The 20,076-nt window shown below is 49.3% G+C and overlaps 1 protein-coding gene across 6 annotated transcripts in view; it reads left to right on the top strand.

The window, feature by feature from the left end:
* Positions 1 to 6,659: 6,659 nt before the first annotated feature.
* The window catches only part of LOC132835345 (neuronal tyrosine-phosphorylated phosphoinositide-3-kinase adapter 1), a 39,626-nt gene continuing 26,209 nt past the window's right edge, over positions 6,660 to 20,076 (top strand). For 4 of the 6 annotated variants that reach the window (XM_060854790.1, XM_060854793.1, XM_060854796.1 and 1 more), the window contains exons 1-2: positions 14,795 to 14,871; positions 17,182 to 19,916. In XM_060854790.1, the coding sequence (XP_060710773.1) occupies positions 19,358 to 19,916 (559 nt within the window). In that variant the 5' untranslated portion in view covers positions 14,795 to 14,871; positions 17,182 to 19,357. Of the gene's footprint in view, positions 7,047 to 14,625; positions 14,872 to 17,181; positions 19,917 to 20,076 lie in introns of those variants that run through there. The other 2 variants (XM_060854792.1, XM_060854794.1) reach the window with 2 other exon arrangements.

Raw genomic sequence — 20,076 nt, 5'->3', positions numbered from 1 at the left:
AAGCCAGACAAGTGTTTGATGTGGAAGTGGGGGCACATTCAGGCAATGGCAACCACAACACAGTATGATCCAGATTTGTCAACGGGTATGTGCTGGTATCAGCAAACATAGTAACTTAATACAAATTGTTTTTTAAGGTAAATGAAGGGAAACTGTTTCTGTCTGCTATCTGTATACAGTGACCATATCATCCTCCTCCTGGCTGGGACTGCTCTCACCTGATCCTATAGTTTTCCAATCTAATCAGAACTAGAGAATCACGTACAATGGCTTCTCTTCATGATCTGGCACACTTACCTCTGGAGTGGTGCAAGGATTTATCAATGTTTTCCAGTACGTCTCCTTGCATCCCTAATGAAATGCACTCCCGTGATGTTACTGAGTATCTAGTGAAGAGGTCAAAGGAACACCACCTTACAAGTAAGAATCGCTTCTTAATGTAAATAGTGATCAACCTACAGAACTATCTCACAGAGAGTGCAGTGAAAGCACGCTCAGTGAGTCTCTTTAGTTTTCAGATGGATTGATTTCTGCTCTGCAAGGAGTCTGGATACAGGTTAGTCTCGATCTGATGATAGGTGAAGGACACCCAAGACTTATATGATTGGTCCCTTCCTGTTCTTCTGCAGTAGGCTCCTGGGGCTGGATGACCATTTCCTGTACCCATGGAACAGGCTCAAGGGGAGCTGGTTGTCCTCCCCTTGTTCATATATAAAAGGTTCAAAAAGAATTGAATGGTTTCCTACCGTTACATAGAAATAGACATAGTAATAGCAAGTCACTCAACCCTTCGAGACTGCTCCACCATTCATGGCTGATCTTCCAGCTCAGTACCTTGTTCCCATTTCCTCCCATACCTTTTGATCTCTTGAACCCAGGGAAATATGTCGAATTCTCTTTGAAAATGTTCAATATTTTCACAGAATCACAGATTGAGTTGGTCTCGTTCACTTTCTGTGACAGATACTTCGATAGGCTCACAACTGTCTGGGTGAAGACATCCCTCCTCATCTCCTCACCTGAATGACCTATCCTTATACGGTGACCCTGGGTTCTGAACTTCTCATTAGGCATATTCTTCCTGTGTTTACGGTGTCCAGTTGTTAGAATTCTATAGGTTTCTAATGAGATGCCTTGCTTTACTAAATATACAACATAACACAGTACATCAGAGGGACAGATCACTTGGCCCACCATGACTGCCCTTGGCCCACTTGATGCCATTCTAAATTAATCCCATCCTGGATGTAGGTTTGCTCGCTGAGCTGGAAGGTTCATTTTCAGACATTTTGTCACCATATTAGGTAACATCATCGGTGAGACTCTGGACGGAGCTTTCGCCCGGAGGCTCACTGAAAATGTTACTAATATGGTGACGAAACGTCTGAAAATGAACCTTCCAGCTCAGCGAGCAAACCTTCATCCAGAACCTCAACCTGAGCTACAAATCTTCTCAAAACTCTCTAACTCCTCTCACTTATATTTGATCTGTATCCCTCTATTCCCTTCTTCTAAACGCCATTGAATATAGTCCTTATTGGGTCATTGTCTTTTCATGAATCAGTCCTGCCACCAAAGGATTCAATCTTAAGCCTTCATTACACTCCCTCCAGAACCGGAACATCTTTCCTCAGGTCAGAAAGCCAAAACTGCACCCAATACTCATAAATGTGCTTTCACCAAGGATCTGTACAACTGCAGAAAGATATCTCACTCTTATATTTGAATCTTCTTACTAAGCCATTTGCTTCTTCACTGCCTGCTGCATTTGCACGTTTATTTTCAGTGACTGATGTAAAAGGACACCCAGGTCTCCCCCTTTCCCAATCTATTGCCATTCAGATAATAACCTGCCTTCCCTTCCTAATTTTGCTACCAATGTGGATGACCTCATACTTATCCACATTATACTTCGTCTGCCCACTCACTCAACTTGTCCAAATCACACTGATGCATCTCTGCATCCTCCTCACAGTTCACCCTCCCACCTAGCTCTGTGTCATCTGCAAACTTGGAAATATTACATTTAGTTCCCTTGTCTAACTGATATATAATGTGAATAGCTCAGATCCGAGGAGTGCACTTCACAGTTCCCCATTAGTCATTGCCTGTCACTCGGCAAAAGACTCATTTATTCCTACACCGTTTCTTGTCTATCCATGTCATTATACTACACCCAATGTTGTTCCTCTATAACAGACTCGAGGGGCTGAATGGTCTGCTCCGATAACAAGCTTGAGAGATGCTGAATGGTCTCCTCCTTTTCTTCTGTAACAGAAGAGCTGATTGATTTACAGACACAAACACACACGCTTTGACACACTGAGATATATAGAAGCACACACACAAACACCCTGACACACACACACACACACACACACATTCCCTCTCTCACACACAAATGTTCTCATGTATACAAAAACACACGGACACGAGCACATACATGAACAGACAAACACACATTCGTATACATAATCTCACACACACTCTCACAAACACACACACTCTGAGCAATGTGAAGATTTAATGGCCACAAAGAGGTGCAAGGTCACTGAAGGATGCCCGCACCCTCAGACAGGATCATGATAATTGTATACATCCTGAGAACAGGGACTGGTGGGGGGGGGGGCCTGGGTTGCTGCCTTTTTGAGTGGCAAACCCCTTGTCTTGTTTTTATGCAGCATCAGCATCAGTCTCAGCACAGGAGCTGCATGTAGAACTCCCGCTTAAATCTCTCAATGCCTCTACCTCCTTTTTAATCCTGCCAGTTGACGCTTTCAATATTCACTGGGGAGGTGGGGGCAGGGGAGGCGGTGTTTCACAGCAACATTTATATTCCCTCACCCTCCTCTGCTTTCACGTCAATGGAGTCTTACTTTATCAGCCTTTCATGATCAGCCTTTCATTATCTGTGTGGGAATGCCTGACTGGACTCAGCTTTGAGCTCTACCCTCCTGACGCTGCACTCCACTCGAAATTTCCATGGCGACTCCTTTCTCCTCTGACCGGCTAGCACACCCCCCCCAACCCAGCACCCCTTCCCCACATCCTCCTCCACAACCCATTAACAAAAGACAGGGGATGCTTTTCTCTGAGCTGCGGCTCCTGTCAATACTATGGAGAGGGGGCTGGGAACACAGTCTTGCTTAGGCTGAACCTGCAATACCTCTGAACTCCCACGCACACTCCTTCTCACTACTCATTCATGCCCCCACCCTCCTGCATCGCAGACACATCCGCAGAATCGACACGACCTTCATGGCGTCCACCATCACCAAGTTCCCCGCCCCCCCAGCCTCCACACCCCATTACTAAGCCCGTACCCACTTCCATTCCCTTCCCAGGTGTCACCTCACTCTCCCTTCCCTTGCCCATCGCACGCCAGCCCTGAACCTCACTGACCCAGCCACCCACACCCCTCCCCCATCACCAGGCCCACTTCAACTCTAATCCCCCCCTCTCAACCCAAACCCCAGAGCCTCAACCCCTTGTCCCTAAGCCAACCTTCACCCCAGGCCCCCATACCTCCCCAGATTTCAGTGGCTCACAGCGCCAGGGACCCAGGTTTGATTCAACCCTCGGGTGACTGTGTGGAGTCTGTACATTCACTGTGTCTGCGTGGGTTTTCTCCTGGTGTTCTGGTTTCCTCCCACAGTCCAAAGATGTGCAGGTTAGGGTGGATTGGCCATGCTAAATTGCCCCATAGTGTTCAGGGATGTGTAGGTTAGGGTGGATTGGCCATGCTAAATTACCCCATAGTGTTCAGGGATGTGTAGGTTAGGGTGGATTGGCCATGCTAAATTACCCCATAGTGTTCAGGGATGTGGAGGTTAACCATGGGAAATACAGGGATGAGTCTGGGTGGGATGCTCTTCGGAAGGTTATAGAGTCATAGTCATAGAGATGTACAGCATGGAAACAGACCCTTCGGTCCAACCCGTCCATGCCAACCAGATATCCCAACCCAATCTAGTCCCACCTGCCAGCACCCGGCCCATATCCCTCCAAACCTTCCTATTCATATACCCATCCAGATGCCATTTAAATGTTGCAATTGTACCAGCCTCCACCACATCCTCTGGCAGCTCATTCCATACATGTACCACTCTCTGCGTGAAAACGTTGCCCCTTAGGTCTCTTTTATATCTTTCTGCTCTCACCCTAAACCTATGCCCTCTAGTTCTGGACTCCCCAACTCCAGGGAAAAGACTTTGCGATTTAGCCTATCCATGCCCCTCATAATTTTGTAAACCTCTATAAGGTCACCCCTCAGACTCCGACGCACCAGGGAAAACAGCCCCAGCCTGTTCAGCCTCTCCCTGTAGCTCAAATCGCCCAACCCTGGCAACATCCTTGTAAATCTTTTCTGAACCCTTTCAAGTTTCACAACATCCTTTTGATCGGAAGGAGACAAGAATTGCACGCAATATTCCAACAGTGGCCTAACCAATGTCCTGTACAGCCGCAACATGACCTCCCAACTCCTGTACTCAACACTCTGACCAATATAGGAAAGCATACCAAACACCTTCTTCACTATCCTATCTACCTGCGACTCCACTTTCAAGGGGCTATGAATCTGCACTCCAAGGTCTCTTTGTTCAGCAACACTCCCTAGGACCTTACCATTAAGTATATAAGTCCTGCTCAGATTTGCTTTCCTAAAATGCAGCTCTTCGCATTTATCTGAATTAAACTCCATCTGCCACTTCTCAGCCCATTGGCCCATCTGGTCCAGATCCTGTTGGAATCTGAGGTAACCCTCTTCACTGTCCACTACACCCTCCAACTTTGGTGTCATCTGCAAACTTACTAACTGTACCTCTTATGCTCGCATTTATGTAAATGACAAAAAGTAGGGTCACAGGCCTCCAGTCTGAAAAACAATCTTCCACCACCACCCTCTGTCTTCTACCTTTGAGCCAGTTCTGTATCCAAATGGCTAGTTTCCCTTGTATTCCATAAGATCTAACCTTGCTAATCAGTCTCCCATGGGGAACCTTATCGAACGCCTTACTGAAGTCCATATAGATCACATCTACTGCTCTGCCCTCATCAATGCTCTTTGTTACTTCCTCAAAAAACTCAACCAAGTTTGTGAGACATGATTTCTCACACACAAAGCCATGTTGACTATCCCTAATCAGTCCTTGTTGGTATGGACTCACTGGGCCAAATGACCAGCCTCCACACTGCAGGGATTCTTTCCTATGCTACCCCCTCCCCACCGTAGGCCCTTATACCTCCTCAGATCCCATCCTTTCCCATGCCACCCACTACCCCCTACCACCATCTACATGGGGGTATGCAGGATCCCTCCATCTCCTCTGCGGAGGGTAGCAGTGGAGGAATAGTTGTTGAAAGAGGTTAGGGACCTCCACCCTGGCAAAAGGAGTGAAGGCTATGAAAGGGATCTGAGGGGAGTGTGGAGGCTACCACCAGAGTGTCAACAGTCTGCATCCCAAAGGAAAAGCAGCACCTGGAGACCATCCACTGGATGAAAGTGAGGACTGTAGATGCTGGAGATCAGAGTTGAGAGTGTGGTGATGGGAAAGCACAGCCAGCATCCGAGGACCAGAAGAGTCGACATTTTGGGGCAAGTCAGGAATGATGAAGGGCTCTTGCCCAAAATGTCAACTCTCCGGGAAAGCTTCTCGGATGGTGCCTGATCGGCTGTGCTTTTCCATCACGACATTCTTGACTCTGATCCTCCACTGAAGCCAGCCCATCCAACCTTCTTCCTCAGCCAAAAATATTTTCATATTTATTTAACTGTGATTAAAGGAGAAAGAATAAAACAGCCACCTGGATGGGGGAACTAACAACAGCCTCCTTCACAGACAAGTAGAAAACAAAACAAAGAGAAAAAAATATAAGGGGACAATATAAAATGAAGGATTCTTTCAGAGAGAGAAACATAAGGAAAGAAAAACCAAAGAAAAGGAAACAATAAATTACACAAAAGAGAAAACAAACAAGAGTTGAGAAAAAAAGGATAAATAAAAAAAATATTAAATAAAGCAAGCCCAAAACATTGGCATTGAAAGCAAATGTAAGGAAACAAATAAGAGAGAAACCAAAATGTGAAAAATGCCAAAAACTGATCAAGGAAGTACCAAAAGTGCCAAAGCAATACAAAAATAAAGTTATAAACGAGTGATGAAGGGGGTTAATGAAAGGTAAGACGAAATAAAGAAATGTAGTTCTTTATTGAACAGGAGACGGCATTCAGTCCAACAGAAAGGGGAAAAGGAAAACAAAAGTCAAGTCAGGAGCGGGAGGAGCCGACCCCCCCCCTCAGTCAGGAGCCGTTAACGGCCGCCCCCCCCCCCCCCCCATTTCCCGCGCTCCCTCTGCCCCTCCCCCATCCATGAGGAGCCGTTAACGGCCGCCCCCCCACTTCCCGCGCTCCCTCTGCCCCTCCCCCATCCATGAGGAGCCGTTAACGGCCGCCCCCCCCCATTTCCCGCGCTCCCTCTGCCCCTCCCCCATCCATGAGGAGCCGTTAACGGCCGCCCCCCCACTTCCCGCGCTCCCTCTGCCCCTCCCCCATCCATGAGGAGCCGTTAACGGCCGCCCCCCCCCCATTTCCCGCGCTCCCTCTGCCCCTCCCCCATCCATGAGGAGCCGTTAACGGCCGCCCCCCCCCCCGCTTCCCGCGCTCCCTCTGCCCCTCCCCCTCCCCCAGTCAGGAGCCGGGCCTGAGACACAGCTTCATACGGGAGTTTTACCGAGCGGCGGGACTGACCCACCGAGGGACCGGGACCGGGGGAGGGGGAGGAGATGGAGATGGGGCCGGTCTGAGGGCGGATGTGCACAGCCCGCGGCCCCTCTCCCCAGCCGCCGGGCTGAGGGGGCCCGGGACAGCAGGCCTCAGGGATAGGCCTCTCCCACCGCCCACGCCGCCGGGAGACACACTCACACTCACACCGAAAGGGAGAGACAGAGACCCGCGGGGAGAGAGAGAGAGGCAGGGAGGCAGCCTCCGGGTCACGGACCAGGAACAAGGAGAGGCCGCGGATACCGGCCCAGGCCCCGAGCATCAGGTAACCGCCGGGGCCTCCCCTCCCTTCCCGCTCCTTCAGCTTCCCGCGGGGGGAGCCGAGCCCGAGCCCCCTTTCACTCCCGCTTTCCCCCCGTTTCCCCCTCGTGCTCTTCTCCCCCCCCGCCCCCCTTTCACTCCCTCTCTCCCCCCCCCCCCGTTTCCCCCTCGTGCTCTTCTCCTCTCCCCATCCCCCATCCCCCTCCCTTCACTCTGTCCCCCATCCCCCACCTTTCACACTCTTTCCCCCTCGTCCCCCCCCCTTTCACTCCCTCTTCCCCCATTCCCCCCATCGCTCTCTCCCCCGTTCCCCCCCTTCACACTCTCTCTCTCCCCCCCCTTTCATTCTGTCCCCCCATCCCCCACCTTTCACACTCTTTCCCCCGTCCCCCCTTTCACTCCCTCCCCCCCCCCCGTTCCCCCCTCGTGCTCTTCACCTCCCGTCCCCCCTTTTGCTCTCTCCTCCTGTCCCCCCCTTTCGCTCTCTTCTCCCCCCCATCCCCTTTCACTCCCTGTCTCCCCCCACCTTCGCTCTCTTCTCCCCCCGTACCCCACCTTCGCTCTCTTCTCCTCCTGTCCCCCCATCCCCCTTTCACTCCCTCTCCCCATCCCCCCTTCAGCGCTCTTCTCCCCCTTTTCTCTCTCTTCTCCCCCCGTCCCATCCCCGTTCGCGCTCTCACACCCCCGTCCCCCCGCTTTCGTGCTCTCACCCCCCCCTCGCTCACTTCGCCCCCGTACCCAATTTGCGCTGACCCCCCTTTTGCTCTCTCCCAGGTACCCCCCTTCCGCCCACCCTCCCTTCCCCCTTTCGTTCTCTTCGCCGGCGTTTCCCCCCCCCTTTCGCCCTGTTCCCCTCTTTCATCCTCTTTCCCCCCGTCCCCCCCTTTCGCTCTTTTTTTTCTCTCTTCCCCCCCCCCCTTAGGCTCTCTTACCCCCCCCGTCCCCCCCTTTCACTCCCGCTCACCCCGTTCCCCCCTTTCGCTCTCTTCTCCCCCCGACCCCCCCTTTCGCGCTCTCCGCCACTGTACCCCTTTAACTCTTGTCTCCCCCCGTCTCCCCCTTTTTCTCTCCCACCCCGTCCCCCCTATTTCTCTCCCTCCCCTTCCCCCCCTTTGCTCTCTCCCTCCCCTTCCCCCCCTTCGCTCTCTCTCCCTTTCACCCCCCCTTTGCTCTCCCCCCTTGCTCTCTCCCCCTCCCCTCCCTGCTCTCTCCCCCTCCCCCCCCCTTCGCTCTCTCCCCATCCCACGCCCTTTCGCTCTCTCCCCTTCTCCCTCCCCCTTTCGCTCTCTCCCCCTTCCCCCCCCCCTTGCGCTCTCCCCTTGCTCTCTCTCCCCCTTCCCCCCCCTTCGCTCTCCCCCCCGTTCCCCCCTTCGCTCTCTTCTCCCCTGTCCCCCCCTTCGCATTGTCCCCCCCTTTCGCGCTCTCTCCCCTGTTCTCCCCCCCCCCCCCGTTTCGTGCTCTTCGCCCGAGTTCCCCCCCTTTCTCACTGTTCCCCACTTTCGTCCTCTCCCCGCCCCCCCCCCCCCCCCCCAGTCCCCTCCTTAGGCTCTCTTACACCCCCGTCCCCCCTTTCGCTCTCTTTGCTTCCGTTACCCCCCCCTTTTCGCGCTGTCCCATCCTTAGGCTCTCTCGCCCCATTCCCCCTTTTGCACCCTTCTCCACCCCCTCCGTCCCCCCTTTCGCTCTCTTCTCCCCCATCCCCCCCTTTCGCTCTCTTCTCCCCCATCCCCCCCTTTCGCTCTCTTCTCCCCCATCCCCCCCTTTCGCTCTCTTATCCCCCATCCCCCCCTTTCACTCCCGCTCACCCCGTTCCCCCCCTTTCGCTCTCTTCTCCCTCCCGACCCCCCCTTTCGCTCTCTTCTCCCTCCCGACCCCCCCTTTCGCTCTCTTCTCCCTCCCGACCCCTCCTTTCGCTCTCTTATCCCTGCCCACCCCCGTCCCCCCCTTTCGCTCTCTTATCCCTGCCCACCCCCGTCCCCCCTTTCGCTCCCTCCCCCCCATTCCCCCCCTTTCGCTCTCTTCTCCCCCCGTTCCCCCCTTTCGCTCTCTTCCCCCCCCCGTCCCCCCTTTCGCTCTCTTCTCCCCCCGTCCCCCCCCTTTCGCTCTCTTCTCCCCCCCGTCCCCCCCTTTCGCTCTCTTCTCCCCCCCCGTCCCCCCCTTTCGCTCTCTTCTCCCCCCCCGTCCCCCCCTTTCGCTCTCTTCTCCCCCCCCCCCCCCCCCCCCCCGCTCTCTTCTCCCCCCCCGTCCCCCCCTTTCGCTCTCTTCTCCCCCCCCGTCCCCCCCTTTCGCTCTCTTCTCCCCCCCGTCCCCCCCCTTTCGCTCTCTTCTCCCCCCCGTCCCCCCCCTTTCGCTCTCTTCTCCCCCCGTCCCCCCTTTCGCTCTCTTTCCCCCCCCCTCCCGTCCCCCCTTTCGCTCTCTTCCCCCCCCTCCCGTCCCCCCTTTCGCTCTCTTCCCCCCCTCCCGTCCCCCCCTTCGCTCTCTCCCCCGTACCCCCCCTTCGTGCTCTCACCCCCGTTCCCCCCCCTTCGCACTCTCACCCCCGTTCCCCCCCCTTCGCGCTCTCACCCCCGTTCCCCCCCCTTTCGTGCTCTCACCCCCGTTCCCCCCCCTTTCGCGCTCTCACCCCCGTTCCCCCCCCTTTGCGCTCTCACCCCCGCTTCCCCCCCTTCGCGCTCTCACACTCGGGCCCCCCCATCCCCCGCTCGTCTCCTCTCTCCCCCCCCCGTCCCTCCCAATTCGCTCAACCCCCCCCCCCCCCCCTTCGCTTGCTCCACCCTCTCCCATCTCAGCACTTTGCATGTGTTCCCTTTGGTACTGGAATGATGGTGATCTGTTTGAAGCAATTGGGGTCCTCTGATTTGGAGATGCTGGTGTTGGATTGGAGTGTTAAAGTTAAAAAATCACAACATCAGGTTGTCGTCCAATAGGTTTAATTGGAAGCACTAGCCTTCGGTGCGTCACTCCATCAGGTATTTGTGGAGGGCTCAATCCTAACACACAATTTATAGCAAAAATTTACAGTGCGATGTAACTGAAATTATGCATTGAAAAATTGATTCTGTTAAGCCTTTCATCTTTTAGAATACCATGACAGTTTCACTTCTTTCATGTGTAAATCACAGAACCTTTTTTAAAAAAGTTGCATTCTAAGGTTAGTTGTTAACAATCGTGATAGCTAGACGATATGTTGAAGGTGTTAGCCCCCTGTGTTCTCTGTCTATGCCATGATGTTTAGATTGATTCTAATCTTAAAAAGTGAGATAACTGAGTTTTACATGAATTCATGCAGTTTTTGAGCAAAGTACGATGTAACCCTGCAAGTACAAACTCACCCCACAAAATATGTGTGCATGTGGGTCTTTGTCTCTGTCTGTGTGTGTGTGTGTGTGTCTGTCTGTCTGAGTAGAGGCTTCATCTGCAACGTCCATTCGGGCCCTTGGATATTGAGGAAGCAGATTATAACAGGCTGATGTTACACCTGTGGTTGCAGGGGAAAGTGCTATGGGGCTGCGGAGAGGCATGTTAGGAGTGAAGGAGGAGTGGACCGGGGTATCCCAGAGGGAAAGGTCCTTGTGGAAGGCTAACCAGGGAGTGGAGAGTAATAGGTGTCTGGTGGCATCCATCTGAAGGTGGTAGAGATGGCAGCTAATGATCCTCTGGGTGTGGGTGCTGTGAGATCAGTGACTGTAGGATAATAGGGCTGAGTTTCCCATCAGAGACTCACTGCAGGGACAATGTGCAGGTGTGTAACAGTCCCTCGTCTCAATGCGCTGTGCGTGTGTGTAACAGGACTGAGTCATCCAGCTGTGACTGTGCACGTGTGAGCAACAGTGAACTGGAGTGCCAGCACTCAATCTGTGTGAAAGCAACAGAAGACTGAAGCTCTCAGCACTGACTAGGAGTGTCTGTATGTCGCTGTGTATCGATCTGGACTCACTGGGTAAAGAAGAGGTTTTCCAGGATGCCAGTTTGGGAGTGCATAGGCTTTAAGGAGAGATTGAACACACTTAGATTATTTTGGCTAAAGTGGTGGAGGCTGAGTGGGGTCCTGATAGATGTATATTAAATTCTAGCAGTCAGGGTCTCTTTTCCCAGGATGGAATTACTAGAGGGCAGAGGGTTAATGAGACAGGGAAAATGTTTAAAGGAGATGTGCGACGATAGCAGGTGCTTCGAATGTGCTGCAGGTCAGGAGGTTGAAGTGGCTATAGTAACAAAGTTTAAGATGCATTTGGACAGGCAAATGAACGGGCTGAGAATATTGGGATTTTGGGCCGTGTGCAGGCAGAGGGAATCAATTTAAAATAGTATCATGGTTGATGCGGAGATGGTAGGTCAATATACTGTTCTTGGTTGGGGTGGGCCCGGAGCAGGGAATCCAGGAATTGGCGAGGTTACAGTGCTGTACTGTTCTTTGTTCTGAGAGTATCGTAGTGCTCTGTGTGTGTGTGTATGTTTCTCTCTCATAGGACTGAATGACTCCGTAGTGGTGCTGTTTGAAACAGTACACTCTTGACAGGATGCAGTTGAATCAGTACACACTTGATAGGGGACTGTTTCCTGGTGCTGACTCAGTGGGAAGGGGGTTTTTTTTGGGGGGGGGGGGGAGGGGGATGTGCATTTAACATGACCGGAATGAGTGACCCAGCATGAGTGAGTTACAGAACTGAATGACACAGCATTGGGTATCTGTATGTCTGTGTAACAGGGCTGTGTGTCCCAGGGCTGACACTGTGCCTGTGTTGATATGTGGCTTAAAGTAGTGTATTTTATCATGGATTTTTTTATGAAGAGAGGTTTAGGCAGAGATACTAAATGGGCTGTTCCAAGACAATAAAGTAAATAGCTTCTAAGATCTTGGGGGTGTTTAGTTGGAATTGTAGGACATTTGTCCCTGCTACAGGAAAACGCTTGAGTTTTTGTTCACTGCCTCTCTGTCTGTGTCCATTTCTTGATATTTGTACCTCCTGGACTGGAGAATTACATGTGTGACTGGATGTTTTACTGAATTTGCCTTTTCCATGGGTGTTTTTGCAATCTTACTGTAGGAATGATTTATTGTCGCTTATACTCTACAATGAGCTGCATGGTAAAATACAGTGAATAGTTTCAACTGACACAATCCAGTGCCATTCAAATACTTCAAGATTAAAGAAATAAGGCTTTGATCCTCCACCATGAGTCCCCAAGTCTGAGCCGGTCAATTAACGATACCCGTGCCGGACCCACCAGTATCAAAGTCATCACCCCTCGGGCACCATCTCATCATTGTTGGGCCCAGCCCTCTGAAGGACTGCCGATACCAGGTCCTATGCTGGACCTGCAACCAGGTACACCTGGCTCCACTACTGCTGCCTCGCCAGCTATCAGCATAATGCATGCTCCGTGCTGCCATCGCCACGCTGATGACCAGGAGTCGCTACTTCAGGCCCACTGCAAGCAGGAGACCCTGGCTCATCAATTCCTGGAGCCCCTCCTCCAGGCCCGCCACAACCAAGAGTCCTTGGCTTTGCTGAGAACTCCACCTCACCAAGGCCTGGAGTTCTGCTCCAGACATACCATGCTCCTGTCGCATTGGGTCCCTGCCTCCACCACCAGGTCAGGCCACCACCTCACCAAAAGTCCTATGTTGGCCACCTTTCCTTCTGCGCTGTCACCCACTCCACTGCCAACAGGAGGAAGATGGGGGTAAAAGTCAAAAAGGTAAAGAAAGAAGGGAGGAAGTGGCCGCCTGGACTGGACAAGCAGAGGAGGCTGTACGCTGCCTATCTTGCAGCCGCTGCCATCTTGTAAGTTGGAGCATTTGACATTTAGTGTTTAAATAATCTATTATTCTTCTAAGTTTTCCAATAGAGTTAAGCTATTCCAATTTTTCTTTATTTTTGTTTGAACTATAAGATTAAAGTGCGTTTACTGCAAGGACGTTAGTTCAAACAATCGAATTGCGTCCGGAATGCCTTGAAACAAGTAAAAGTTGGAGTCTAGGCTATCATAATATATTTGAGGAAGTTTGGTCTGGTCAACAAGACCTACGGAGCAACGTTTTTTACACAGGGTGGTACGTGTATGGAATGAGCTGCCAGAGGATGTGGTGGAGGCTGGTACAATTGCAACATTTAAGAGGCATTTGGATACGTATATGAATAGGAAGGGTTTGGAGGGATATGGGCTGGGTGCTGGCAGGTGGGACTAGAGTGGGTTGGAAAATTTGGTCAGCATGGACAGGTTGGCCTGAAGGGTCTGTTTCTGTGCTGTACATCTCTATGACTCTAAGTGTGGGTTTCTGTGTCTAGTAGGACTTCATGTCCCAGCACCAATGCTGTGTGTGTGAGTACGTGTCCAGGAGGGAGGAGTGTGCCAGCATTGATTGTGTGTGTATCTACTGGTGTTGAGTGTCACAGCGCTGATTCTGTGTCTAGCTCAACTAAGTTGCAGTGGCATGTGAATCAGGATGTGTGTGCAACAGACCATGAGGTGTCCCAGCATTGGCTCTGTCTGTGCCTGTGTGTAAGAGAGGACTGAGTATCCCAGTGCTGACTGTTTTTTTGTTGGAAGTGTTTGATTGTGGCAGTGTTTAGGGAACTTTACTTCCAACTTAAAAGTGTAAACGTAGAAAAAAGTCGAGAAGTTTTATTCTGTATCTAACCCTGTGATGGCGTCAGTGTTAAAGGATCTTTTAGTTCTTGTTTAAAACAGCATATAGGGCTTCGATTTCTGTTCGGAAAAGTAGCGGGAGATTTTATGCACCACCTCCTGTCTCGATCTTTGGATGGGTACGTTATTGAGGGAACTTTACTTTCAATTTAAAATAGCAAGAGCTTTTACTCTACCTAACCTCATACTCCACTCTGGTCTGTTTAATGGGAGCAGTGTAAAGGAGCATTACTTTCAGTTTAAAAGATAGAGGCAGCTTTGCTTCCAGTTTTAAAAAGTACATGGAGTATTGTTTGAAATAGAGGAAGCTTCACCTTCTATGTAACCCCATATTGTCCCCATCATCCATGGAGTGTTTGGGGTAAGTGTAGGGGAGTTTTACTCTATCTAAGCTTGTGTTGTCCCTGTCCTATACACGCTTAATAAGGACATGGTCTCTGGTGCTTTATAAGTTTGAGAGTAGAGGGCCTCCTTTTTTTGTTAAAGAGAGTCGCGGTGTGGTTCAGTGGTTCGCATTGCTGCCTGACACTGCCCAGGGACTGTGGTTTGATTCCAAACTCTGTGAAGTTTGCACACTCCCTGTCTCTCTGGGTTTCCTCTGGGTGCTCTGATTTTCTTCCCACAGTCCAAAACTGTGTAGGCTAAGTGGATTGGCTATTGAAAATGTGGGGTCACTGCATTAGGCTGGATCAAGGTGGAGGTGGCAGGGGGTGTCTCACTGCAGCACTCTTCAGAAGGGAGGTGTGCACTAAATGGGCCAAATGGCCTGCTTCCACGCTGTAGCAACTCTGATTCTCAACAGAAGTTGACTTTCAACTTTGAAAGTGTAGAGTGTTTTGCTTTGCTCGGTTTCTGTCTTGGGGGTATTTGGGAACAGTGGAGACAAAGTGTTACTTTGTACTAATTCTAAAATCATTCCTGACCGGCAGGGCCTGCTGCAGACTGTTTTTCCTCCCGTTGGTTCAGCTCTAGAAGATGTCAAGTGGCCTGCAGGATGCAGCCATCACCAGCTTCCTCCAGTTCATTGAAGACAAGGGGTTCAAAGTATATACATCACTGACAAAACAAAGCTGTGACACAGGCAAGGTGCCAAGGTGTCTCCGAGACGAGATGAATCTCCTATACCGGAAAACCAAGATGGAATGGAAACATCGTGAAGATGAATCAAAGAAAAAGTAAGTCATCCAACAGAGGTTGTATATAAACTGTAGTCTGGCTCCATTGCCAGCTTGGAGTAACTGTGTTCATTCCCGAGCTGTGCTCCATGGGGGCTAGTATTGACTTTCGAAGAATGCCACACATGTTTTGGGCTTTGTAACCACTTTTTGTGATTTCACTGCCTCTGGACAGCAGTTGGTGTGTTTCAGACGGAGACCATATTTTCACTCATTCTTCCATGTTCACAAATCTTAATCTGTCTTCCTCTCTCTCTCTCTCTCTCTGATTTCTTTTGTGACCCTTTCTATCATTCTGTCCATCTTTTGACCTCAATCTCTCTGTATATCACTGTCTCTAGCTCTCTCCTACTTTCTAGTTCTCTACCATTGTCTCTCTCTATCAGTCACTTAACCGTTTCTGTCTTGCTGTTTTTCTGCTCAATAGCTGAGATTCTTTGAGCGCAATCTCCAACTCTTGTCACCATCTGTTTAAGTTCTCTAACCTGACTAGATCACCTGATCATACTGTCATTACAGTTTGTGGGATCTTGCTGTACCAAGGTTCGCTGGCATAGCAACAATGCCCACACTTCAAAAGGTATTCCATTGGCCAATGCTCGTCTTCCTTCTGCCATTCTATTTTTCCTTCCTCACCCATTTTTTTTCATATACATCTGTCCCTTGCCCTGGCTTTGTATGTTTGTTTGTCCTCTTCCTCACCTTCCTTCTACCATCTGGTCCTCCTTCTCTTTACCCCCAAAAAAACTTGCCCTTTCCATTCCCAGAAACTTAGATCGTCAGGCACGACTGCTAGGTCTTGGGCCATACTTTGACTACCGCAAATCTTTGAAAGTTAAGTCAAGCTTGTTTATACTCATTTATCTCATTGCCTCATCTCACCGTTTCCATCCTAGCCACCGCTCAGGCTTCAGGAGTGGCTGAGGCCATATAGGCTGGGTAATGGTAGAATGAAAACTTGGAGGGGTGGGGTGGAACGTTGGTTTTGCCCAAATTGTACTTTTGTCTTAGCTTTTTTAAAAAAAGTGGAAAGGTGTAGATAATGTGGCTTGAATTTCATGCCTGGATCAGTAAAAATGGGAGTCATGGCCACCATTCGTAGACATGAGGATGGCTGTCTGATATGCAGAGGGTTGCTGGGCAAAAGACCATAGTCTTGTTTTGCCAATACTTGGTCAAAGCTATGATAATACCAAAAACTGCTCTATCCACAGTGCATTCCCCCTCATTACTGTCCATGCCAACCTTTGCCCACCATGCCCCTTTTTCTGCTACCCATGCCCCTTTTATAGCCCCTTTGTCTGTTTTGTTATTACATTGATCCCGGACAGAGGTGGTAAATAAGATGTTTGGTATACTTGTCTTCATTGTTCAGACTGTTCAGCATAGGAGTTCAGGTGTCACGTTGCGATTTTACAGAATGTTGGTGAGGCCACTTTTGGAGTGCTTTGTATAATTCCGATAACCCTGTGATATGAAAGAGATTATCAAATTGGAAGGGTGCAGAAAAGATTTACAATGATGTTACTAAGACTGGAAGGTTTGAGTTAAAAGGAAAGGCTGAAATTTTCTTCACTAGAGCATAGGAGGTTGAGGCTGACTTTTCTAGAAGTTTATAAAATCGTAAGAGGCATAAATAAGGTGAATAACCAAGCCTTTCCCCAGAATAAGTGAATTCAAGGGCATATCTTTAAGATAAGAGAGATTTAAAAAGAGGAGGGGCAACTTTTACTCGCAGAAGGTGATTCGTATGTGAAATGAACTGAGGAAAGCATAGATACAGGCACAGTTACCCCTTTCAAAATACATTTGGAGAGGTATATGAATAGGAAATGTTTAGAAGGATATGGGGCAAATGCAGGTAAGTGGGACTAGTTTAGTTTGGAAACTTGGTTGGCATGGAGGAGTTGGACTAAAGGGTCTGGTTACATGCTATAACTATATGCTGTGCTACCTTTAAGATGGTTAAGGGCCATTACAACGAGATGTTCTGGTAAAATGATACCCACTTCCCTTTAGTGGGGTGGTAATAGTAGTCTGCTTGCAGTTACTGTATATTTACTCCATATAGGCTTAAGCACAGAATTCAGACTCTGCAAGTCAGGGTCTTGCAGCAGTCTGGCTAGCTATGTTGTTAAAGACTTCAAGACATCTGAATCAATAGGAATTATGTTTTGTGATCTGAGGGCTAACATGTGGGAAGACATAGACTATATATACTAGTTAATGGTGTTTTATTGAGTGCTAAGTCATGCTAATCCTTGTCCCCAATCATCATGTTTTTCCCTTCTGTCATCCTTATCAACTCAGACTCCATGTAGGCAGACCACAGGACACAAATTGAGATTAAGAATTTAATTCAAAGTCTATTGATGAACTTGGCAATACAAAAGAAAGTCTACCTTTTGATTTAAAAAAAACTCCCATAAAACAAGCATTTAGGTAGAACATAGAGCAGTACAATACAGGAACAGGCCTTTGGCCCACGATTGTGAATGTGATGCCAAATTGTTAATCTCTTCTGTGAGCCCATGGTCCATATTCCTCTTTTCCTTGCTTATTCATGTGTCTATCCAAAAGATCATTCATTAACCCAATGCAGACATCAGAGGAGAAATGGCAGGTGGAGCTTAATTCTGGCAATCAAAACGTGTTCCTCACAACTCCTTTGAGCTTTCCCTCTTGCCTTGCATGCATACCTTGTATTATTATACAGTTCACCTCATGGGGAGAGAGAGAGAGATTCTGATTGTCCATCCTATCTACACCTCCCATAATTTATAAACTTGTATGAGGTCTCCTTTCCAGAGAAAACAACCCTAGTTTGTCTAGCCTCTCCTTATGGCTCATACTGTCTAATGCAGGCAGCATCCTGGTAAACCTCTTCTGTATCCTCCGCAAAGCTTCCACATCCTTCCTGGCAACCAGATTTGAACACAGTACTCAAGTGCGGCCTAACCAAAGTTTTATAAAGCTGCGTCATCACTTTCCTCACTTGTGTACTGCATGCCGTGTCCAACAAAGAAAGCATGTCATATGACTTCTCTACCACCCTATCTACTTTCAGGGAACAGTGGACTAGGATCTCAAGATCCCTCTATGTCAATGAAGTTCAGCATCCTGCCATCAACTGTATATTTTCCTTCAACATTTGATCTCCCAAAGTGCAGCATCTTACACTTGCCAAAATTAAATTCCACCTGTCATTTCTCCTCCCATGTCTAAAACTGATCTATATCCTGCTGTATCCTTTGAGAACCTTCTACGCTACCCACAGCTCCCCTGAGATTTGTGCCATCGGCAAACTTACTAACCCACCCATCTACATTTTCATCTAAATGATTTGTGTAGATCACAAACAAGAGGTCCTAATATGGAGCAGAACACTACGAGTCACAGCCCTCCAGCCAGAAGAACACCCTTTCCCCCACTACACACACACTTCTGTGAACAAGCCAAATCTGATCCGAAATGGCCAAGTGACTGTGGATCCCATACATCTTAATCTTCTGGGTGAACCTACCATGAGGAACCTTGTTGAAAGCTTTGGTAAAATCCATATAAATTCATCCATTGTAGTACTTCTCAATCACCCTCTTCACCTCAAAGAGGTAGTAGCCTGGAGTTGCCAATGAAGGGTGAACTTATGGATACTACATTCTAATCACAAAAGCTTGTAAAATCAGTCATGCGGCACTGATTGACTGACTGGTGGTAGCCACCAGGCTTATGTTAGCAGGTAGAACGAAATAGTGCTGAGTATTTTGTTTAGACATTGCAGACAATATTTGCAACTTTCTGAATGGTAAGACATTCAAATGCCTTTAATTTGACAGTTTCCTAGCAGTTCTGTTAACAACTGCTTTGATAGTTCCAATAGGTTTATACTCCTGTCTGTTTCTTTACGATTCTAAAGGATATTTCACCTCTCCAAAGAACTCCACTTCAGATGACCTCCAACCAGTCAAAAACTCAGGTCTTGAACATTGCACTAGCAGTGAGATTAGCCTCAGGCCACTGTACTTTGACATATACAATTCCAACCTTGAGTTGTGGATGTGCAATTTAGAGCACTCCTTTGTATGGGGTTTTGAGACCTATCTAGGCTAACACTCCCGAATCAGGACTGAGGAGTTACTGCACTGTCAAAGGCACCATTTTTCAGAGTGTAATGCTGCGTCCAATCAGGTCTCCTGGTTGAACAAAAGGCCCACAATCTCCTTTATAGCTTAGTCAATATTCATTCCTCAACAAACTGCACTTAACAAAGCAGAGTATCTAGTCATAACCATGTTGTTGTTTGTGCTATCTGGCTTGCATTAATCCAACATTCTCCTGGCTTTACTGCTTTGCAAACTTCAACTCATGCAGAACAGTAACCTCCATCCTACCAAGTACCTCAGCCCCTGTGCTCGATGACCTTCACTGACTCCTGTTCTGTAAACAGTTCAGGAAAAAGCTTTGCTTTCCTTTGTTTAACCTACTTATGATTCTCTCAATGTCTTTCCCCTATCCCTCTTTCCGCTTCCTTCCCTGTCTTTCTCTCCTTTTATTTCTCTCTTTTCTTGTTCCTAACCTCCTCCCTCCTGTCTTTCCTCTCTCTTTCTCCTCTGTCATTCTTTCCATCTCTTCCCTTTCTCTCCATGTCCCTCTTGCTACTTCCACCCCCTCCTCCTGGCCTGTCTGTCTCTCTTTCCTTTGCCCCATCCCCCACCCCCTCCTCCTTTTCTCCTCTTCCCGACCAAGTGTCTGCAAGGATGGGGGACTGGGAAGGGTGCGGGATCTCGCCTCCTTCCGCAAGCACTTCCGAATGGGTTTCATGACCATGCCAGCCTCCCAGGAGCATGGGCCACACCCATGTGCCAGTGGAATGACCACCCGCTCTCTGTCACTTCACTCAGTGGGCAGTGTGGAGAATGGCGAACACTCCTGTACCAGAAAACCTCCAAGCAAGCCCAGGCGCCATCCCAGCACCAAGCTCAGCCTGTGCCCTGAGGGCAGGAGCAGCAGCGGGGACGAAGGACTCGGATCAAAGGGCGAGAAAGGTGAGCAATATTGGGCCACGTACCAGCCAGGTGTCAGACCTTTGTTCACAGTGCTTCCAGCCCTTCTTACAGCATTGTTTACTGTTCTCTGGGTCCACACTAGGCTTAACTAATCAAATACAGTGAGCAGCAATAGTAAACAGACACAGCTAATCAGACA

This window comes from Hemiscyllium ocellatum, chromosome 44 (genome assembly GCF_020745735.1).
Source record: "Hemiscyllium ocellatum isolate sHemOce1 chromosome 44, sHemOce1.pat.X.cur, whole genome shotgun sequence".
Lineage (NCBI taxonomy): Eukaryota > Metazoa > Chordata > Chondrichthyes > Orectolobiformes > Hemiscylliidae > Hemiscyllium > Hemiscyllium ocellatum.
The sequence above is the reverse complement of the archived record's forward strand: the minus strand, read 5'-3'. Positions and strand labels throughout refer to the sequence as shown.